Here is a 20,089-nt window from a genome sequence, read left to right as displayed (position 1 = left end):
GTGGGACTTCAGGTCTCCAGAACCTTTAAAGCACTTCTTGCAGTCTGGGCATTTAAAAGGTCTCTCCTCACTGTGAACTCGCTGGTGTCTCAGCAGTTTGGATAAGTGAGTGAATCCTTTCCCACACTCGGAGCAGGTGAATGGCCTCTCTCCAGTGTGAACTAGCTTGTGTTCCATGAGGTGGGATGTCTGAATGAATCTCTTATACTCGGGACAAATGAACAACTTCTCCCTAGTGTGAACTTGCTGGTGTAAAGTGAGGTGAGATGATTGCTGAACCCAGTCCCACGGTGAGAGCACTGGAACAGTCTCTTGTCAGTGTGAACACGTTGCTGGATATCACTTCCCTGGGACTTTTATAGCTTTTCTTGCAGTCTGGACAATTAAAAAAATCACTTCCGAGTATGAACTTGTTTGTGTGCCATAAGGTGGGATGACTGAGTGAATCCCTTTGCACCTCTGGAGAATTTGAACAATCTCCCCACAATGTGAATATGTCAGTGAGACAACAAGTTGGATGATGGAGTGAATCCCGTCCAACACACAGAGCAGGTGAATGGCTGCTCCCTGGTGTGACTGCGCGATGAGTTTCCAGTTCCGACGGATAACTGAATCCCTTCTCACAGTTCTCCTCAGTATATTTACATTTGTCGCTCCTGAGGCCAGATGATCAGCTGAAGCCTCGTCCACACAGAGAACGGTTCCATCCTCTGTGAACAATGCTTTGTCCTTCAATGTTTAAAAGCCGAATGATAACCAGGTTCCAACGGGGCAATTCCATCAGATCCTGATGTGATATTTGGTCTAAGATTCTTGACTGCAAATTCTCCTCTTCTAACACTCTGTGAAATTAATTTAAAACAGAAAAAAGGAGTGAGAGAGAACCCACAAAAACAGGTTGTGAAATTGAGCTGAATGAATCTGGTAATTTGTGGGGCCGGCACTGGGAAAAGTAACCATGAGAACTGCTGGATTGTCATAAAAACCCAACTGGTTCACTAATGTCCATGATGTGGAGATGCCAGCGTTGGAACTCAAAAAAATGTCCTGCAGGGAAGGGAACCTACCACCCAGTCTGGGTCTGCAGAAGACACTGCCCTCTATGGGAGGAGAGAGAAAGAGGCAGGTGCAAAAGGTTGTGATTTTACATTCTATATCACAACCAGAACTTTGACAGAGTATCCCAAACGCTCAACCTACGCCATCTGGAAGCACCAGAGTAGCAGGTGTATGTGAACACAATCAACCCCAGGTTACTCTCCAAGTCACACACCATCCTGACTTATCTGACACCCAGAACTGGACGAACAGAAATTTCATCCATTTAAATATTGGGAAGATGAGCTGAAAAAAAACTCCACGCTCCAGCCACTTACTCCATTTCTCTTCCAAGAAACTCTCTAAAACTGAACCAGACTGTTCACAACCTAAATGTCACGTTTTACCCCAAGCAGAGCTTCCAACCACATAACCATGTCATCACCAAGACCACCTAGTTCCACCTCGGGAACATTGTCTAATTCCACCCCAGCCTGAGCTCATCTGCTCCTGAAACTCTCTCCATTCCATTGTTACCTCCAGACTTTATAATTCTAATGCACGCCAAACCAACCCTCCACATCCATGCCCCCCACATTCTCCAGGTGACCATACAACCTGCTACCCATGTCCTTACTCACATCAAATCTTGTTCATATGTCAGCCCCTGTGCTCCCTTGAAGAAGGTCAAACATCATCTTCTCCACAGGTAACTGGGGATGGGGAATATTTGCTGCTGGTCTTGTTGGTGACCCCCAAATCCCAAGAACAAATTTCATAAGTATCGATGTAAAATAGATTAAAAATATCTGCAAAAAAAGTTGCTCTTAAAACAATAATCTTTGATATTGTGATCACACTATCCATTTAACAATCTGATCTACCTAGAATCTACCTCCATGGCCAATTTCACATTGGAAACTTCTGGGCCCAACTGAGTTCCAAATGCAGCAGTTTCCCCTTCATCTCCAGCTCCAACTGATACAAAAACCAAAGAGAATTTAACAAGCTGCTGAAGAGAAAAAAGAGACATGGGGTGTGAGGAAAGAGTAGGGGTGTCAGACTCATTGACTCTTCCTCCACAGAGCCTGGATGGGCTTAAATGGCCTTATGTTCTTTAACCATTTTAACACAGCATGGAAAAGGACGTGCGCTGGAGGTAGTGCGCAGCCTCTCCAACCAACACCCACCTCGACACAAATCTCGACACATGGACTTCATCAGTCCATCTCTGTTTCTAGATTTGTGCCATGAGCAATGCCTGAAATCAAACAAAAACCAAATACTGCAGTTGCTGGAAATTGGAAATAAAAAGGAGCAAGTGGTGGAAATACTCAATCGGTCGGGCAGAAACTGTGAAAGCAGAAAGAAAGTTAACATTTCAGGATGTGCTTCACAGAACCAGGGACCCGAGTTCGATTCCAGCCTTGGGTGACTGTCTGTGTGGAGTGTACATGTTCTCCCCATGTCTGCGTGGGTTTCCTCCGGGTGTTCCCGTTTCCTCCCATGGTCTACAGATTGGCAGGTTAGATGGATTGACCATGCTCAATATCCCCTGAGTGTCCAAAGATGTGTAAATTAAGTGGATTAGCCATGGTGAATATGCAGTGTTACGGGGATAGGGCGGAGGGAAGTGTCTGCGTTGGAAAGTCTGCCTTTTCGGAGAGATGGTGCAGACTTGATGGGATGGGTGGCCTCTTCCTGTATTCTAATTACGGGAAATAAAAATGGGGCAGATATTGATGGTCAATATAAGCCCAGAAGTGGAAGAGAAACAGACTTTAGCACAAGAAAAACAATTCCCCTGGCCATGGGAAGATAAAGCTGGCAAATCAACAGTGAACAGCCGGGGAGATGGGCAGTAATGGAAACCTCATTGAGACACAACTGGCAGGAATAACAATAAAATACTAAACATGGTTAAAATACAACCATTATCAGAGGCAGTGGAAGTTAGACAATGACAGAGTGGTGATTGGGGATGGCAGAGATGAAACAGGGCAATGGATAGACATGGAATAGGATCTACTGTAAATGAGTCACACCAGCCCCATAGACATGGAAACAGAGCAGCAGTAAAAGCTGTAAATTGTGCATGAATACTCAGTGATACTCACCTATTGAACAGATTATCAAATTTAAAATCTCCTGCTGGAGACTGAAGATGGAAATAAATCAGATGGATTGGAAGCAGAGAAAATCTGGTGGTCATCAAATCTTCTAACTCCCTGAAAAAGGAGATTACAAAAGTCATAAGTGTCAGTTGACTTAGGGGGCACGGTGGCGCAATGATTAGCACTGCTGCCTCACAGCACCTGGGACCCAGGTTCAATTCCGGCCTCGGGTGACTGTGTGGAGTTTGCACATTCTCCCCGTGTCTGCGAGGGTTTCATCCCACAGTGCAAAGATGTGTGGGTTAGGTAAATTTGCCATGCTAAATTTCCCCTAGGTGTCAGAGGGACTGGGAGGGTGAACATGTGGGGTTACGGGATGGGTGAGATTGTTGTTGGTGCAGACTCGATGGGCCGAGTGGCTGTATGTTAATACATGTGACGAGAATAAATCAAATCAAAAATCAGTGAGTACTGGAGGTTGGGTCAATGAATTTATTCAAGGCTGAGTTAAACAGATTTTTGATCTACACAGGAGCCAAGGGGAGGGGTGGACAGAGTCAGGAAAGTAGAATGGAGATCAGCCAGGATCTTGCAGAATAGAACAGCAGGATAAATAGGCCGAATGGCCTCCTCCTGGTCCTAATTCTGACGTTCATTCCACGGCCGGACATGCGCCCTTCGGCCAATGCCTGTCGTTAACCCTGGGCTGTCACCACGTGCTGCGCTCAGACTGAGAACAAAATCAATCCTTCCTCTCCTGGTCCCCACAACACGGAAACCCCGCCCACTCATTGTTACGTCACGCAGATCGCCGCGCATGCGCTTCACTCCTCTCTGAACAAAGATACTCTGGGCCTGTTTCCGGGAAAATCCCCGCGGTTCCAAATCGAGGAGCCGCAGGCCTAGCGGCCTCCAGCGGCTGTTAGTGAAGGCTCCGTTCCCTTCCCACTCCGACTCCCGGCTCCATTCCTCCCTCCGCCCCACCAACTCTCACCCGCTAAAAAAACACCGTCCCTTGCACTCGCAGGGCTCCGAGCAAAGTGACATTGCGCATGCTCTAGATACAACTGCGCCTGCTCACTGGCTCCGGTGGCGTGATGACGTGGTGATGCCGGCGTTGGACTGGGGTGAACACAATAAGAAGTCTCACACCAGGTTAAAGTCCAACAGGTTTATTTGGCAGCAAAAGCCACGAGCTTTTGGAGTGCTGCTCCTTCGTCAGATGAGTGGGAATTCTGTTCACAAACAGGGCACAGAGAGACACAAACTCAATTTACAGAATAATGATTGGAATGCGAGTCTTTACAGGTAATCAAGTCTTAAAGGTACAGACAATGTGAGTGGAGAGAGCGTTAAGCACAGGTTAAAGAGATGTGTATTGTCTCCAGACAGGACAGTTAGTGAGATTTTGCAAGCCCAGGCAAGTCATGGGGGTTACAGATAGTGTGACATGAACCCAAGATCCCGGTTGAGGCCGTCCTCACGTGTGTGGAACTTGGCTATCAGTTTCTGCTCAGCGACTCTGCGCTGTCGTGTGTCATGAAGGCCGCCTTGGAGAACGCTTACCCGAAGATCAGAGGCCGAATGCCTGTGACCGCTGAAGTGTTCCTCAACAGGAAGAGAACACTCTTGCCTGGTGATTGTCGAGTGGTGTTCATTCACCCGTAGTCGTAGCATCTGCATGGTCTCCCCATTGTACCATGCCTCGGGACATCCTTTCCTGGAGCGTATCAGGTAGACAACATTGGCCGAGTTGCAGGTGTGTGTACCGTGTACCTGGTGGGTGGTGTTCTCACGTGAGATGATGGCATCCATGTCGATGATCCGGCACATCTTGCAGAGGTTGCTGTGGCAGGGTTGTGTAGTGTTGTGGTCACTGTTCTCCTGAAGGCTGGGTAGTTTGCTGTGGACAATGGTCTGTTTGAGGTTGTGCGGTTATTTGAAGGCAAGAAGTGGGGGTGTGGGGATGGCCTTGGAGAGATCTACATCTTCATCAATAACATGTTGAAGGCTCCGGAGAAGATGTTGTAGCTTCTCCACTCTGGGGAAGTACTGGACGACGAAGGGTACTCTGTCCGCCGTGTCCGTGTTTGTCTTCTGAGGAGGTCGGTGCGGTTTTTCGCTGTGGCGTGTCGCAACTGTCGATCGATGAGTCGAACGCCATATCCTGTTCTTATGAGGATATCTTTCAGCGTCTGGAGGTGTCTGTTGCGATCCTCCTCATCTGAGCAGATCCTGTGTATACGGAGGGCTTGTCCGTAGGGGATGACTTCTTTAACGTGTTTAGGGTGGAAGCTGGAGAAGTGGAGCATTGTGAGGTTACCCGTGGGCTTGCGGTACAGTGAGGTGCTGAGGTGACCGTCCTTAATGGAGATGTGTGCGTCCAAAAATGCAACCGATTCCGGAGAGTAGTCCATGGTGAGTCTGATGGTGGGATGGAACTTGTTGATGTCATCATATAGTTGTTTCAGTGATTGTTCACCATGAGTCCGGTGGAGTGAACAGGGCACTTTCACACCCGCAGCGAATGGTGGGTAACTACAGCACCATTGAACCATGATGCTAAGAATAGAAAATAATTTGTCACCTAACTGAGATAAATTACCTTTCAAAAAATGTGTGCTGTGTTATGCTTCATTTCTAAAAGTGATTTAAACCCCTGCTCTCCTCAGCAAATGAGCAGAGGTCTTTAAACTTTTCTAACTTTCCCTCCCTTTCTCCTCCCCTGACCGTGCTCTGAATGGATTCAATCCCAGAATCATTGGTTTCTCTCACTTTTTCTCTCTATTCCCTGACGCTGACTGTTCATCCCATTCTACATGCAATCCATTCGGCCCTTCATCCCTATACTGGCTCTTTGGACAATCTATCAGATTAATTGCACTGTCAGAACAATTTATATCTGATGTAGCAGTGCAAGAGGTGAATGGGAAAGGTTTACCAGTTGATACTTCTAAGACACACTCCTGTGGAAGGATCGACTGCCCAGTATATTAAGCAGATATTAAGGATTCACGAGTTAGTTAAGCACACAGACGAGCTGACAGAGCTGAATTCAATAACATCCCAGATACCTCAGTGACATGATTTCGAAAGGGTCAACATGGGGACAATTCTCAGTGCTTTCGCGCAGATGAATTATGGAGTTAGCAGAGGCCGAAATATCCTGGAAGTTCACAATTACAAATTTTAAAAAAGTTTACTTATTTGTCACAAGTAGGTTTACATTAACTCTGCAAAGAAGTTACTGTGCATTTTGAAAGAATCCAATATACTTGTCAGGTGTCAGTGCAGACTCAATGGGCTGAATGGCCTCTTTCTGCACTGTGGAGTCTCTATGATTCTATGAACTGTCTAAATGCTTTTTAAAAGACAAAATTGTACCACTCTCTATTACAACCTCTGGCAATTTGTTCCAGACACTCATCACCCTCTATGTGAAAACGTTGCTCCTCTGGACCCTTTTGCATTTCTTTGCACTCACCTTAAAACTATGCCCTCTAGTTTTAGACTCCCCTACCTTCGGGAAAAGATGTTGACTACCGAACTGATCTATGCCCCTCAATATTTTATAGACCTCTATAAGATCGCCCCTAAGCCTCCTACGCTCCAGGAAAAAGTCCCAGTCTATCCAGCCTCTCCTTATAACTCAAACTATCAAGTCCCGGTAGCATCCTGGTAAATACTTTCTGCTCTCATTCTAGTTTAATCATATCCTTTCTATAATAGGGTGACCAGAACTATACACAATATTCCATGTGTGGCCTTACCAACGTATTGTACAGCTTCAACAAGACATCCCAACTCCTGTATTCAATGTTCTGACCAATGAAACCAAGTATGCTGAATGTCTTCTTCACCACTCTGTCCACCTGTGACTCCACTTTCAAGGACCTATGAACATGTCCCCCGAGATCTCTTTGTTCTATAACTCTCCCCAATGCCCTACCATTAACTGAGTAAGTCCTGCCCTATTATTATTAAATACCCACGAGCGCATTTAGCCCAGAGATCCGAGGTTACTGTGATAACAGCACTTCAAATCATTACTGATAGAATTACCATCTATTCTGAAAGCTCCTTTGGTTGTAACTCCCTCAGAGAACACTTATCTCAGTGGCAAAATAAAACACACAGCTTCTCCACAGCAGAAAGGAAACCAGTCACTTACCATTCCAAACTCTGAATGATTGGGGATGTTGTGAGTAAGTGTCCAGGACAAACTGCTGATTGCAAGGTGAAAGTACTTCAGCAGCAGGACTTCATGAAGAGGGTGATGGTAGTAACCAGGCACATAAACCAGTGATGTGGAAAATACGGTTTGATGAATGTTTATAATATCTCTAACACAGGTTAGTTCCTACATTGGGTACACTGAGGGAGAATTTAGCACGGTACGAGGAAAAGGGAGCACCCAGAGGATAGGGGGAGAATGTGCAGACTCTGCGCAGATTGTGACCCAAGCTGGGAATCGAACCCAGGTCCTTGGTACTGTGAGACAGCAGTGCTAACCACTGTGCCACCGTATCGCCCGCCAGTCTGCATTTAAGTGTTCCTGGTGTGATAAACTGATCCAACTCTTCCCAGCTAACACCATTCCATATCCCCATCTGTGTTGCAGATTTTAATGTGATTGTCCAAAATAGGAAACGCACATCTTTTAACCATTTTGAATTAGTACATACCCTCCATACACGCCAAAATAGATTGTCTTTAAGATCGGTTGTTCCTTTATAGTGTGTTTGTTCTGAATGTTGACAATATTAACCTTCTCTCTAATCTGTCCTAATTAGCATGGATAGAGGATTGGTGAACTAACAGAAAGCAAAGAGTGGGGGTAAATGGGTGTTTTTCGGTTGGTGATCAGTGACTAGTGGTGTACCTCAGGGATCAGTGTTGGGACCGCAATTGTTTACGATTTATATCGATGATTTGGAGTTGGGGACCAAGTGTAGTGTGTCAAAATTCGCAGATGACACTAAGATGGGTGGCAGAGCAAAGTGTGCAGAGGACGCTAAAAGTCTGCAAAGGGATATAGATAGTCTAAGTGAGTGGGCGAGGGTCTGGCAGATGGAATACAATGTTGGTAAATGTGAGGTCATCCATTTTGATAGAAATAACAGCAAAATGGACTATTATTTAAATGGTAAAAAATTGCAGCATGCTGTTGTGCAGAGGGACCTGGGTGTCCTTGTGCAGGAATCTCAAGGAGTTGGTTTGCAGGTGCAGCAGGTAATTAAGAAGGCAAATGGAATTTTGTCCTTCATTGCTAGAGGGATGGAGTTTAAAAACAGCGAGGTTATGTTGCAGCTGTATAAGGTGCTGGTGAGGCCACACCTGGAGTACTGTGTACAGTTTTGGTCTCCTTACTTGAGAAAGGATATACTGGCTCTGGAGGGGGTGCAGAGGAGATTCATGAGGTTGATTCCGGAGTTGAGGGGGTTGGCTTATGAGGAGAGACTGAGTAGACTGGGGCTATACTCATTGGAATTCAGAAGAATAAGGGGAGATCTTATAGAATCATAGAAGATTAAGGGAATAGCTAAGATAGAGGCAGGGAAGTTGTTTCTACTGGCGGGTGAAACTAGAACTTGGGGGCATAGCCTCAAAATAAGGGGAAGCTGATTTAGGACTGAGTTGAGGAGGAACTTCTTCACACAAAGGGTTGTGAATCTGTGGAATTCCCTGCCCAGTGAAGCAGTTGGGGCTACCTCATTGAATGTTTTTAAGGCAAGGATAGATAAATTATTGAACAGTAAAGGAATTAAGGGCTATGGTGAGTGGGCGTGTAAGTGGAGCTGAGTCGACAAAAAGATCAGTTATGAGGGCTCGAGGGGCCAGATGGCCTACTCCTGCTCCTAGTTCTTATGTTCTTCCCACAATCCCCACATTTCCATGGCATCTCCCTGTGACTGCAATTATGTTCCAAAAGGCCAGATGATTGGTTGAAGCTTTCACCACACCTGACTAAACCTCTGACTAACCTGACTAAAACTGAGGATAAAGTATTGGTGTCTGTAAGGGCTAATACAATACCCTTGGTTTCCTTGTAGATCTGTGGCACCAAGTTCAAGACTCCTTCATGAATCATCCTCTTGGCCTCTCGCCTGTCAACTGTCCATGAGAATCTTATATGTTTCAGAATGTTCACTGCTCATTCTTCCAAAACTAATGAGTATAGGTGCAACCCTTCCCCAAAAGACAACGAGTTGGATTCTGCGGCCTCACTTGCCCCAAAACTGGAAAATCCCCCCCCCTGAGGTCAAAGGACCTTTGTGTGGTCCAACCCCCAGCCTTCTACGATTCCTGTGGTGGGTGGGATGGGAGAATTCTCCCCGACACCTTCACAACCTTTCCTCAAAAGACAACACCTTCATCTTAGGAATGGACCTGGTGAACTTTCTCTGAACTCATTCCAATGAAAGCATGTCATTCCATAAGTAGGGAGACCAGAACCGTACACAGTATTCCAGCTGCTCTCTCAGCAATGTCCTGTGTCGGTGCAGCAAGTTCCCTTTTTCAAACTCCACCCCCTTGCAGTAAAGTCCAACACTCCATTTGCCTTCTTCTTTACTTGCTGTACCTTCATCCTATTTTTTCACGATTCATGTACAAGGACACCCAGATTCCTCTCTACGGCAGTATTCTTCAGTTTCTGTATATTTAAACAATTTTTTGCTTCTCTATTCTTCCTGCCAAAGTGGAAAAGCTCCCACTTTCCCGCACTATACTCCATCTGCCATTTTTCTGTCCATTCAGGTAACTTATCTGTGCCCCTTACAGATTTTTTGTCACAACCTCACAACTTGCTTTTCTACCTATCTTTGTATCATCAATTCTGGCTTCATCCAAGTCATTGATCAAGGTGGCTGTTTTTCTCTCTCTCAGTTGTGGGTGATATTTGTCCCTATTCTCCTGGAAACTGAATGAATCTTGTTCCAAACTGGGTTCAATATCAGACATTTCAGGGAGTCAGGAATCATTTGCCCCTGAACCTACACGGGTAAAACCCCAGGCAGTTCCTCAGTAAGGATTTTTCTGGTTCCTCACCATATATTAGTCAGGATACTGAAACCCAGCTTTTTTACAGTCCACTCCTGGAGGCCCCACTCCCTGAGCCGACAACATTCAGCAGTGTCAGTGCTGAAGTTTCACAGTGGGAGTGATTCCCAGAGTAACTGTCAATCAGATCACCATTGATGTCCAGGTTTGTGTATTTTTAGTTATCCTGATGTCTAACACACACACATCAATAAAACAGGGAATTCCTGCAAACAAACTGCAGCTTCTTCTCTATCTGGAGATCCAATGTTTGTTGAATAATTGTTCCAGCGGTTAACAGGCTCCTGTGAACTCATCCAACTCGTATTTTAATACTGACTTTTACAAATATATTTTAAATAGGTTTATTTTAAATGAGTTAAAACCAGCCTTAAAATGGTAGATATAGTATAATAACCATAGTACTTTTCAGACTGGAAACTTTAACCTGCTGTTTCACTTTCATTTAGGAGCAGATCCCAGTTTTACACCAATCTCTGATTCATGTGTCCAGCATTCACCGTCATTCTAAAAACAGAAGTTGCTGCAAAATCTCAGTAAGTCTGACAGAATCTGTAAAGACAGGAACAGTTAATGTTTCCAGTTGAATGTGACTCTTCTTCAGTGTCAAAACATTAGCTCTGTTTCTCTCTCCAGAGATGCTGTCAGACCTGCTGAGTTTTTACAGCACTTCTTGTTTTTATTTACGAGTTCAGGACTCAGACAAGACAATCCACAATACAAATCTTACAACTGGGCCAGGGTTTATTAACATCAGCAGAAACAGACACCAATGAAAATGGTTGGGACCTCGATGTGATTAACAGCAAAATTCAGTCCTTGCAGTCACTCGTGAACATGATGGTGTTTCAGCAGGTGAGGTGACTGAGTGAATCCCTTCCCACACACGGAGCAGGTGAATGGCCTGTCCCCAGTGTGAATTCGCTGGTGCTTTATCAGGTTGGATGATTGACTGAATCCCTTGCCACAATCAGAGCAAGTGAATGGTCTCTCCCCGGTGTGAACTCGCTGGTGCCTCCGCAGGCTGGATGAACAAGTGAATCCCTCCCCACACTGAGAGCAGCTGAATGGTCTCTCCCCAGTGTGAACTCGCTGGTGTTTCTGCAGGCTGGATAACTGAGTGAATCCCTTCCCACAATGAGAGCAGCTGAATGGCCTCTCCCCCGTGTGAACTCGCTGGTGTGTCTGCAGGTGGGATGACCGAGTGAATCCCTTCCCACACTGAGGACATGTAAATGGTCTCTCCTCCGTGTGAACTCGCTGGTGCCTCCGCAGGTGGGATGAACAAGTGAATCCCTTCCCACACTGAGAGCAGCTGGATGGCCTCTCCACAGTGTGAACTCGCTGGTGTGCCCGCAGGCTGGATAAATGACTGAATCCCTTCTCACACTGAGAGCAGGTGAATGGTCTCTGCCCAGTGTGGCTGCACCAATGAGCTTCCAGTTCAGATGGGTATTTGTATCTCTTCCCACAGTCCCCACATTTCCATGGTTTCTCCATGGTGCAGGTGTCCTTGCCTCTCCCTTGGGTTACCAATCAGTTGAAGCCTTGTCCACACACAGAACACGGGTACAGTCTCTCCCTGCTGTGAATGATATGATATTTATTCAGGCTGTGTAACTGGTTAAAGCTCTTTAGTCAGTGCACTGGAAGACTCTCACTCCAGTGTGGCCGTGTGTTGGTGCTTTTCCAGTCACACTGATGTTTGAAATCTTTTCAAATCAACAAACTGGACAATCAGTTCTCCTTCTAGATTCAATGGCTGATGATATTCAGCTCCCATGGAATATGACTCTGTCAGATCGAGACATGACGTTTGAGATTTCGGCCTTAGCTTTTGCTCCATCTTCTTGTCTGTTCCCCATAACCCTTGACACCCTTGTCAGTCAAAGATCTGTCTAACTGGAATATATTCAATGATCCTCAGCCTCCACTGGTCCCTGTGGAAGAGAAATCCAAAAGACGAACAACGTTCTGAGGGAAGAGATGTCTGGAAATATATAACGTAGCTACAGTTCCATATTACAAGATATTCAGATCCCAAGGAATATGACTCTGTCTAGACGTGACGGTTGAGATTTTTGCCTGTGATTCCTCGTTCAATATCCTGTGAAATGAGTTTGCAAAAGTCATCACAGTCAGTATAGGATAGAAATTCAGAGCAGACAATTCTAGTTTCTGTGGAATATTCTTTCCTATTTCATTCCCAAAAAGTTGTAAATCTCCATCCATATCTATGGATTCTATTTAAAAATGAAAGTGGATGGGCACTTGAAGGAAATAAACTTTCAGGAGAATGGGGATATAGAGTGGGAATGGGACTGGAATGTTATACAGAGAGTCAGCATGGACTCGAGTTACCAAATGGATTCCTTCTGTGCTGTAATGACTTTATGACTGGAAATGTATAACATCGCTGCAGCATTATATTACAATGCAAGAAATAATAATAAATGTATTTTATTACACAAACATAAATAATTTATCTAATCTGGGTACCATATAATAACACTAGACATATCTCTGTCCTGTATTAATTTACTGTCCCCTTAAATGTCAGCCATCTCCTGCCCTTTAATTGTGAACATTAGGAAAGAGACCATCCTTTTAGACAGAAAGAAGATTAACGTTTCAGGGTGGGCAGAATGAATTACAGGGAATAAAAATGTATCAGATTTTATTGGTCAATATAAGCTCAGAAGCGGAAGGGAAATGATCTCCAGTGGAAGAGAAACAATTCCTGAACATTGTAAGACTAAGCTGGTAAATCAGCAGTGAATAGAGTTGTGAAGTGGTAAAAACCTCATCAAGACATAGCTTGCAGAAATAAGAGTTAAAATACACCCATTATTAGAGGCAGAGGAAGGTAGACAATGGCAGAGAGCTGATCAGGGAGGGCAGAGGTGAAACAGAGAAATGGATGGCCGTTTAAAAATTCATAAAAAGCATGGTTAGCAAGTTTGCAGACAATACTAAATTAGGAGGTATCGCTGATAGTGAAGAAGGTTATCAAAAATTACAGGGGGATCTTGATCAGTTGATCGGTTAGGGAAGTGGCCGCTGATTGGCAAATGGGTTTCAGTACAGATAATACATAGTACAGAGGCACAACCTCAGTCTAAAGGGACAATCCTTTAAAACAGAGATAAGGAGGAATTTCTTCAACCAGAGAGTGGTGAATCTGTGGAACTCTTTTCCGCAGAAGGCTGTGGAGGCCAGGTCACTGACTGTCTTTAAGACAGAGATATATAGGTTCTTGATTAATAAGGAATCAGGGGTCATGGGAAAAAGGCAGGATAATGGGGATGAGAAAAGCGTCAGCCATGATTGAATGGCGGAGCAGACTCGATGGGCCAAGTGGCCTAATTCTGCTCCTATGTCTTATGGTCTTAAGTGTGAGTGTTGCATTTTGGAAAGTCAAACCAGGGTAGGACTTGTACAATGAATGGTAAGGCCCTGGGGAGTGTTGGGGAACAGAGGAACCCAGGAGTACAAGTACATAGTTCATTGAAAGTGGCGGCACAGGTACACAGAGTGGTGAAGAAGGCATTTAGCACACTGGACTTCATCAGTCAGGGCACTGAGTATAGGAGTTGGGACATTATGTTACAGTTGTATGAGTCGTTGGTGAGGCTGCACTTGGAGTACTGTGTACAGTTTTTGTAACCCTGTTATAGGAAAGACATTCATAAACTGGAAAGAGTGCAAAGAAGATTTATGAGGATGTTGCCGGGACTAATGGGCCTGAGTGATCACGAGAGGTTGGACAGATGAGGGCTTTATTCCTTCGAATGTAGGAGAATGTGGGGTGACTATATTGAGGTGTATTAAATCATGGGGGGCATAGATAGGATGAACCCACATTGCCGTTTTGCCAGGGTAAGAGAATTGAAAACTAGAGGGCATGGGTTTAAGATTAATTAATTAATTAATTAATGACCTCAAGATGAGAGGGGAAAGATTAAAAGGGACCTGAGGGGCAACTTCTTCATGCAGAGGGTGGTGTGTACATGGAATGAGCTGCCAGAGAAAGTGGTTGAGGCAGGTTCAAACAGCAGGTTTAAACATTTAAAAAGCATTTGGATAAGTACATGAATTGGAAAGGATTAGAGGGATATGAGCCAAACATGGGCAACTGGAACGAGCTGGGAGGGCACCATGGTTGGCATGGATCAGTTGGGCCAAAGGGCCAGTTTCCGTGCTGTATTGCTCTATGACTCTATGTGCTGGCTGCATCAGCATCTATTGCCCATAACTCATTGCCCTTGAACTGAGTGGCTTGCATTGCTGGGGGATGTGGTCATTTCCTTCTTTAAAGGACATTATTAAATCAGATGGATTTTTACAACAATTGTCATCAACGGGCTTCTAATTCTCAATTTTTACTGAATTCAAATTTCTTCATTTGCCATTGTGAGATTTGAACCCAGGGTTCACAGTGTATTGTCCTGGATCCCTGTATTACTAATCCAATAACACTATCACTGCACCATTGCCTCCCCATCCATGGTAAAGGAGTCATAATAGCCCAAGATCCATGGAATCAGAGCATGCTCTGAATTTAAATTAATGCTCACTAACACTCACCCCAAAACAATTTCACTGTTTTCACATTTTAAATCTGCTGCAGCTCAACAGATCTCAGAGAGATTGGTGTTTGGGAAAAATGTCGCAATCTTCAAATCTTGTCCCTGTAAATGAGGAAAGTTATAGGTGTAATTCAAGGTTAGAAATTCAAGACAGACAAACATCTCTTTTGGTCTGAGTTTGCTGTGAGTAAATCCTCCCCTTCTAAAGGAGTTTCCAAAATCCATCAGCATCTGTCCAGAACAGAAATTCAAAACATTCTCTCCTCTGACCTGGCACACAATTACTTTAGCTGGGACAAAATTGCAGTGGAGGCAGTTCAGAGAAGATTCAGTTGGTTGATTCCTGAAATGAGGAGTTTTATCTTTCAGGTTGAGCAGTTTGGGCCTGTGCTCTTTGGGGTTTTGAAGACTGAGAAGTAATCTTAATGAAATATCTGGGAATTTAAGGGCGGCATGGTGGCTAGCACTGCTGCCTCACAGCACCAGGGTCCCAGGTTCAATTCCGGCCTTGGGTCACTGTCTGTATAGAGTTTGCACATTCTCCCCATGTCTGCGGGGGTTTCCTCCAGGTGCTCTGGTTTCCTCCCACAGTCCAAAGACGGGTTGGCCATACTAAATTGACCCTCGTGTCAGGGGGATTAGCAGGGTAAATGCAGGGGTTGTGGGGATGGGGCCTGGGTGGGATTGTGATCGGTACAGATTCGATGGGCCGAATGGCCTCCTTCTGCACTGTAGGGATTCTATGATTTATATGATATAAGGTGCTTGACAAGGTAGATGCTGAGAGGATGTTTCCTCTGGTGTGGAAATCAAGTAAAAATAAAGGATCTCAAATTTAAGATGAAGAGAGATCTTTTCTCTCAGCGGGTTGTTGATCTTTGGAACTCTGTCTTCACCAGTGAGGATTGGAGGCAGGTCATTGAATATATTCAAAGCTGAGGTTTTGATCCACAAGAGAGTCAAGGGTATGGACGGGGTGGGGGAGCAAAGTAGACATGATCTTATTGAAAGATGCAGCAGGCTCGATGGGCCGAATGACGGGCTCCTGTTCCGAATTCTTATTCCGATGTTCTTGGATCGGTGCGCATGCGCCCTGCTACCTATTGTCCCTCTGAAGATAGAGGTTCTGAACCAGCCCCTGAAACCACGCCCATTGTGACCCGTCACAGACAGCAGCGCATGTGCCCTCCGTCTCCGCTGAAACAAGATGGCGGCCAATAACCGGGGCCTGTTCCCGGGATAAAAGCCTGGGAGCTGTAAACCCGAGACCTGCAGGGTCTTATTCGGGCCGTGCGGCCTACAGCGGATGTTTGTGAAGCCATAGCTCACTCCCGGCTCCATTTCTTCCGCAGCCCCACCGACTCACCTGCTGAAAAAAGCGGCTCCCGTACTCGCAGGGCTCCGAGCAAAATGACACTGCGCACGCTCCAGATCTCGCACCGCGCCTGTGCAATAGGCTCTGGTGGAATGAATAGAACACTTCCACACCCGCAGGGGCACCTGGGAACCAACGGCGCCATGTCAATCAAAGACAATAATAGAATTGCGCAATTGAGATCAATTAATTTTTAAAAATACATTCCTCTGAATTTGTGCGCTGCCAATCTCTATTTCTAAAATTGATTTAAACCAGTTGTCTCTTGTCGGAACAGCCCGAGTTTTTAAACTTTTCTCACTGATCCCCCCCCCCTCCCCCTCCTCTCTCTGCTCTCCTGAAGGTGCTCACACTGGTTGCGTAAATCCCGCAGAAACTGGTTTCTTTCACTTTCTTTCTCCTGAGACTGAATATTCTGTTTTACGGAATGATACATCACAGATGGAAACCATTTGGCTGACGTTTCCATGCTGTAAACCTCTGTGACTCTATCCTGCCCAGCCCGGGCTCTCTTTAAGATTTATCCAATTAATTCCACAGTTCTGCTGGCAGAGTCAGAACAATGCATAGTTACTGCAGCAATGCAGGAGGTAAATGGAGAATGTTTTTAGTTGTATATTTCGCAGACACACTCACCCCTGGAAAGATGAATCGACCGGTGTACCAAGCAAATATTAAGGTTCCACTTAAAATTAAAACAGAAGGTACAGAGAAAAAACAGCAGTTACCAGGGCCGAGTCTGTGGTCAAAATGATGATGCTGAGCTGTCTTTCGAAAACCAGCAATCCAACAAGTCACTCACAATATTGAATCAAACAAAATTGATCAAGGATTCAGATTAAATATTCTGTTTTCCAACATGATGCTGTGATTTTTTGTGATGGTTTCAATGTTCTCACAATTACCTGGTGTAGTCCTGGTTTATTTTATACTCATTCTTACCCATCACTGTCCATGAAGCACATTACACCCACACTGATTCTCCATCCCATCTGAGACAACTCAGTCACTGACTGGAAATTAGGGCTTTTAATGACAGCTCTGACAGCCTGGAGTGCACCGTGAGGCAGAATCAACCCTGGCTAACAAACCCCGGACAGTGAACATTATCTCCCAGTCCCAAATACAAAACAGTGAAGATTATTGACCCAGACCTGAAGAGAAAACAGTGAATATTATCGCCCAGACTCGAGTATAAAACAGAGAACATTATCCCCCCAGACCCGAAAATAAAACAGTGAACATTATCCCCCCCGGACCCGAATATAAAACAGTGAACATTATCCCCCCCAGACCCGAATATAAAACAGTGAACATTATCGCCCAGACCCGAATATAAAACAGTGAACATTATCCCCCCCAGACCCGAATATAAAACAGTGAACATTATCCCCCAGACCCGAATATAAAACAGTGAACATTATCCCCTCCAGACCCGAATATAAAACAGTGAACATTATCCCCCAGACCCGAATATAAAACAGTGAACATTATCCCCCCCAGACCCGAATCTAAAACAGTGAACATTATCCCCCAGACCCGAATATAAAACAGTGAACATTATCCCCCAGACCCGAATATAAAACAGTGAACATTATCCCTCAGACCCGAATATAAAACAGTGAACATTATCCCCCAGACCCGAATATAAAACAGTGAACATTATCCCCCCAGACCCGAATATAAAACAGAGAACATTATCCCCCCCAGACCCGAATATCAAACAGAGAACATTATCCCCCCCAGACCCGAATATAAAACAGTGAACATTATTCCCCCCAGACCCGAATATAAAACAGTGAACATTATCCCCCCCAGACCCGAATATAAAACAGTGAACATTATTCCCCCCAGACCCGAATATAAAACAGTGAACATTATCCCCCCCAGACCCGAATATGAAACAGTGAACATTATACCGCCCAGACCCGAATATAAAACAGTGAACATTATCCCCCAGACCCGAATATAAAACAGTGAACATTATCCCCCCCAGACCCGAATATAAAACAGTGAACATTATCCCCCAGACCCGAATATAAAACAGTGAACATTATCCCCCCCAGACCCGAATATAAAACAGTGAACATTATCCCCCAGACCCGAATATAAAACAGTGAACATTATACCCCCCAGACCCGAATATAAAACAGTGAACATTATCCCCCAGACCCGAATATAAAACAGTGAACATTATCCCCCAGACCCAAATATAAAACAGTGAACATTATCCCCCAGACCCGAATATAAAACAGTGAACATTATCCCCCAGACCCGAATATAAAACAGTGAACATTATCCCCCCCAGACCCGAATATAAAACAGTGAACATTATCCCCCAGACCCGAATATAAAACAGTGAACATTATCCCCCCCAGACCCGAATATAAAACAGTGAACATTATCTCCCAGACCCGAATATAAAACAGTGAACATTATCCCCCCAAGACCCGAATATAAAACAGTGAACATTATCCCCCAGACCCGAATATAAAACAGTGAACATTATCCCCCCAGACCTGAATATAAAACAGTGAACATTATCCCCCCAGACCCGAATATAAAACAGTGAACATTATCCCCCCCAGACCCGAATATAAAACAGTGAACATTATCCCCCCCAGACCCGAATATAAAACAGTGAACATTATCCCCCCCAGACCCGAATATAAAACAGTGAACATTATCCCCCAGACCCGAATATAAAACAGTGAACATTATCCCCCAGACCCGAATATAAAACAGTGAACATTATCCCCCCCAGACCCGAATATAAAACAGTGAACATTACCCCCAGACCCGAATATAAAACAGTGAACATTATCCCCCCCAGACCTGAATATAAAACAGTGAACATTATCTCCCAGACCCGAATATAAAACAGTGAACATTATCCCCCAGACCCGAATATAAAACAGTGAACATTATCCCCCCCAGACCCGAATATAAAACAGTGAACATTATCCCCCCCAGACCCGAATATAAAACAGTGAACATTATCCCCCAGACCCGAATATAAAACAGTGAACATTATCCCCCCCAGACCCGAATATAAAACAGTGAACATTATCCCCCAGACCCGAATATAAAACAGTGAACATTATCCCCCAGACCCGAATATAAAACAGTGAACATTATCCCCCCCAGACCCGAATATAAAACAGTGATTATCCCCACCAGACCCGAATATAAAACAGTGAACATTATCCCCCCAGACCCGAATATAAAACAGTGAACATTATCCCCCAGACCCGAATATAAAACAGTGAACATTATCCCCCAGACCCGAATATAAAACAGTGAACATTATCCCCCCCAGACCCGAATATAAAACAGTGAACATTATCCCCCCCAGACCCGAATATAAAACAGTGAACATTATCCCCCCCAGACCTGAATATAAAACAGTGAACATTATCCCCCCAGACCCGAATATAAAACAGTGAACATTATCCCCCAGACCCGAATATAAAACAGTGAACATTATCCCCCCCAGACCCGAATATAAAACAGTGAACATTATCCCCCAGACCCGAATATAAAACAGTGAACATTATCCCCCCCAGACCTGAATATAAAACAGTGAACATTATCCCCCCAGACCCGAATATAAAACAGTGAACATTATCCCCCAGACCCGAATATAAAACAGTGAACATTATCCCCCCCAGACCTGAATATAAAACAGTGAACATTATCCCCCCCAGACCCGAATATAAAACAGTGAACATTATCCCCCAGACCCGAATATAAAACAGTGAACATTATCCCCCCCAGACCCGAATATAAAACAGAGAACATTATCCCCCCCAGACCGGAATATAAAACAGTGAACATTATCCCCCCCAGACCCGAATATAAAACAAAGAACATTATCCCCCCCAGACCCGAATATAAAACAGAGAACATTA

At 44.7% G+C, this 20,089-nt stretch overlaps 1 protein-coding gene and 1 long non-coding RNA gene across 3 annotated transcripts in view; both read right to left on the bottom strand.

Annotated features, from left to right (window-relative positions):
* The window catches only part of LOC144484499 (uncharacterized), a 62,398-nt gene that overhangs the window by 12,563 nt on the left and 29,746 nt on the right, over positions 1-20,089 (bottom strand). The window contains exons 6-7 of the mRNA XM_078203019.1: positions 16,170-16,303; positions 11,080-11,558 (exon numbers count right to left, since the gene is read on the bottom strand). Coding sequence (XP_078059145.1) covers positions 11,080-11,558; positions 16,170-16,303 — 613 coding nt within the window. The remainder of the gene's footprint in view (positions 1-11,079; positions 11,559-16,169; positions 16,304-20,089) is intronic.
* Positions 637-4,166, bottom strand: LOC144484519 (uncharacterized). Of its 2 annotated transcripts, none has more exons than XR_013496091.1 (3): positions 4,147-4,166; positions 3,156-3,266; positions 637-842 (listed from the first exon to the last, which is right to left on the bottom strand). It is a non-coding gene; the product is annotated as an uncharacterized LOC144484519 (long non-coding RNA). The 2 variants fall into 2 exon arrangements; XR_013496092.1 differs by lacking the exon at positions 4,147-4,166 and adding an exon at positions 3,941-4,025 and having other exon boundaries at positions 3,156-3,262.

The sequence above is a fragment of the Mustelus asterias genome, unplaced genomic scaffold (assembly GCF_964213995.1).
Source record: "Mustelus asterias unplaced genomic scaffold, sMusAst1.hap1.1 HAP1_SCAFFOLD_113, whole genome shotgun sequence".
Lineage (NCBI taxonomy): Eukaryota > Metazoa > Chordata > Chondrichthyes > Carcharhiniformes > Triakidae > Mustelus > Mustelus asterias.
The sequence above is the reverse complement of the archived record's forward strand: the minus strand, read 5'-3'. Positions and strand labels throughout refer to the sequence as shown.